The sequence below is a fragment of the Myotis brandtii genome, unplaced genomic scaffold (assembly GCF_000412655.1).
Source record: "Myotis brandtii unplaced genomic scaffold, ASM41265v1 scaffold986, whole genome shotgun sequence".
NCBI classification, from domain to species: domain Eukaryota; kingdom Metazoa; phylum Chordata; class Mammalia; order Chiroptera; family Vespertilionidae; genus Myotis; species Myotis brandtii.
In genome coordinates, this window is record NW_005372102.1 from 2,138,159 (window position 1) to 2,141,496 (window position 3,338).

Consider the following 3,338-nt stretch of genomic DNA (forward strand, 5'->3'; position numbering starts at 1 on the left):
CCGCCCCTCCCAGCTGGGCAGGGACCCCCGTCGGGAGGCGGGCCCAGCTCCCAGCCCTGGAGCCCAGCGTAGCCACCGTGGTCTGTTCTCCGATTCCTGATCATTCCAGAAGTATTAAATGTCGTTGCTGCAAACCCGGCGGGCGCCGTGTGCGGGGCTTACTGACCACGTGGGCAGCTCAAACCCCACCCCAGGCCCCAGGAGGAAGGAGTGGACTGAGGAAGGAATGAAGGCGTGGCTCTCCATTCATCTGTCCATCTGTCTGTCGGTCCACGTAGGCTCCTGAAGCCTGGACAGAGAGAGCCATGAGGCAGGACGCGGGTGAGCACCCAGGGGCAGGGGGCGGGGAAGGGCCTTTGCACCCTGAGGGTGTCAGGAGCCTGGGCTAGGCTCCTGGGGCAGGCCAGGCCACCCCCCACCCCCCGGGCAGCTTCCGCTTTGTTAGGTACCTCAGGTGTACACATGCACGCACCTAGTCACGTCCACCCGCCTGCACACATGCACACACGCACACGCACACACACGTGGCCACCAGACCCGGAGGTGCCTGGGACCCAGAGGTCACCTGGGCAGCACTGGCCCTGGCCTGTGCCTGGCTCCCTCTCCCCTGTGCATCCCCAGCTCAGTCTGCACAGGGAGGCGGCTTCTGCCCCGGCAGGAGTGAGGTGTGTGCTGGGTCCTCAGGGGACTGTCTGGTCTCCCTGTTCTAAAGGAAGGGCCTGAAATAAACGCGGCTCCCTGCCCAGCAGCCCGAGCGGCCGGGAGGGGCTTCCGGGGAGCAGGGCTTGTGGAGAGAAGCGGCCGAGGACTCGGGCGGTGCTGCCGGCGCGCCTCTATTTCCGGAATCAGATTTTTGTACTCTATTTTCCTAGTCGTGGCGTCCTTGTGTGCTGAGGGGGGGAGCCGGCGTCTCAGGGACTGGTCCGTCTGTCACCACTGTCCAAGTGTGCCTTGTGTCCTGTGTCAGGCCCCACCCCGGCCACCACCACCAGCATCTCCCTCCCACGTGCCGGCCAGGTGTCCTCCCGCTCCCCACCCCCAGCCCCTCCCAGCATCCACCGCCTCCAGGGAGGGAGAGCCTGCAGGGCCTGTCAGGGCCTCTTTCTGTCGCCTTGGCAGGAGGAGCTGACCGGGCCCAGTGTCACCCTCCCAGTGGCTCGCAGGGACCTGCTGTGCAGCTCGGCCTCCAGTCGGGAGGGCCTGCTAACCAGAGACCTAGGGTCTCACCTGGACCCAGCTTGAACCCTCCCGCCCCCCTGCCCGGGGCGAGGGCTCCAATTCTGACCTTGGCAGCTGATGAAGACAGCGTCCTCCGCGGGTGGTCAGGCCTGAGCATTAGGCTTCTCCTGGCCTTTCGTTCCAAGTCCTTGTCCCCGGGGACCACACAGCAATACTCGGGGGGCGGGCGGTGGGGCCGACCCACCGCATGTCTCCTCCCTCTCTGGTGCATTGTAACCACTTTGCCAACCGCATTTGTCTCCAGTCCTGCCGGCAGACACCCAGCGTGGGTGGCCTCACCGAGGCAGAAAGGGGTCCCTGGAGACATGTCTGTCTGGCACAGAACCTGCCCCCCGAGGCTCGGGATGGTGGGTGCACGTGGGCCCGTGGGGTCGGGGCTGGGGTCATAGGAAAACTCTCCTGCTGGCATCTCCTTCCAGCTGGACCGGGCCCCCCGAGGCTTCTCCCGTCTGCCTGAGCGTGTCCACCGTGCGTTAGGGCAGGAGCACCCGCAAGTCCGGCCCCGGGGACGGTCTGTGTCCTGAATTCTTAAAGCATCAGCTCCCCACCCACCCCTAACACCTGTGGAGGCTCTACTCCCGCCTCTGGCCTCAGCATCCTGCCCCACGACAAGCTGTGGCCCTCGGCCCACCCGACTGGCAGCTCCACCCATGGCTCCTCGGCCGTGGTGGTTTCCATGTGGGCCAGGGGGTTGGCCTCGCTGGCCACCCAGGGTGCTGCCCGCACCCGCAGACATGAGGGGTGGCCCTCAGGGCCAGGCCAGGTGCTAGGAGTTACACATCCATTGCCCTCCCTCCAGCTCCCTGCCATCTGCACAGGCTGGCTTGGTGGGGGGCCATGGTGCCCGGAGAGGGCCCTGCTGAGGCCTGATGGATTGCTAAGAGCACGCCTCAGCCCTGTCGGGTCTCTAAAGCCAACGTGACCAGCACAGGGCCCCTGGGGGTGCCTGCACCCTCTCTCCGTGTGCCCTCCCAGGCCCATGGGGGCCACTGTGGCACTGGGTGGCTGAAATCCTGGAACCCCAGCCTCAGGTTTGGGTCCCCACGCTTGTGCAGTGGCCCCCACACTCCTGGCCACCACCCCAGTGTAGGTCCAGCTGGCTGGGGAGGCTGCCGGCAGCTCTCCCTCCGAGCCTGGGGCCCGCCTCTGCATATTCCGTTTAAGAGGCCAGTGCCCGAGCCTCCTTTCCTGGGCAGGTGGAGCCCTGTGCCCAACCGTGGCCCCGAGGGCCCCTCCTGTCTGCCCCAGGTAGTCCCCATCTGCTGGGCGAGGCAGGCTCCCCACTCCCTGCTCCCTGCCTCTCTCTGGGCAGCAAACCTGGCCCCCTCCCCACCTCTGTGCACATAGGACTCTGAGCCCGGGCCGCATCCAGGGCACCAGGGCAGGTTCTGTGCCAGGGTCCAGGGCGGCCCAGGAGGCCTGGTGCTGGCCAGGTGGGCACCTTACAAGATCCTCCCTGGACAGAGAGGGTCACACCCACTGCTCACAGGGAGGGACTGTGCTGTACCATTCTGTCTTTGTAATATAAATACAGATTTTTATACCTCACCCCTCTGGCTTCTAGTTCTTTCCATCCCTGTGTTTGACTCTCCCCTGCCTCTGCAGGGAGCCTCTCGGCCCTCACTGCCCTGCCCGGGGCCTTTGCTCTCTGACACCCGATGGACCGTGGGCCACGACCTGTGTTGGCCACCACCTAGACCCCACCGTCTCAGCTGCCTCCCTGGACAGTCACAGCTAGATGTTCTTTTCTTTTTAATATGTTTTTATTGATTTCAGAGAGGAAGGGAGAGAGAGAGAGAGCAACATCAATGAGAGAATCATTGATCGGCTGCCTCCTGAACGCCCCCTACCGGGAATCAAGCCCGCAACCCAGGCCTGTGCCCTGACGGGGGAATTGAACCGTGACCTCCTGGTTCATAGGTCGATACTCAACCACTGGTCGCCACTGGCCAGGCAATAGCTAGACTTGAATGAAGGTGGTGGTCAAAGTGAAACAGTCCCCCACACACACCTGTTTGCCAACCAGGCCCTCTTGCTTCAGGCATTCAGACTCTGGCTCTAGCCCTGGGACTGGGCGCTGCTGCTTAAAAAAAAAAAAA

The 3,338-nt window shown here is 64.1% G+C and overlaps 1 protein-coding gene across 1 annotated transcript in view; it reads left to right on the forward strand.

Annotated features, from left to right (window-relative positions):
* The window catches only part of MXD4 (MAX dimerization protein 4), a 15,256-nt gene extending 12,469 nt beyond the window's left edge, over positions 1-2,787 (forward strand). Inside the window, exon 6 of the mRNA XM_014533458.1 lies at positions 624-2,787. Coding sequence (XP_014388944.1) covers positions 624-723 — 100 coding nt within the window. The 3' untranslated portion in view covers positions 724-2,787. The remainder of the gene's footprint in view (positions 1-623) is intronic.
* Positions 2,788-3,338: the final 551 nt, after the last annotated feature.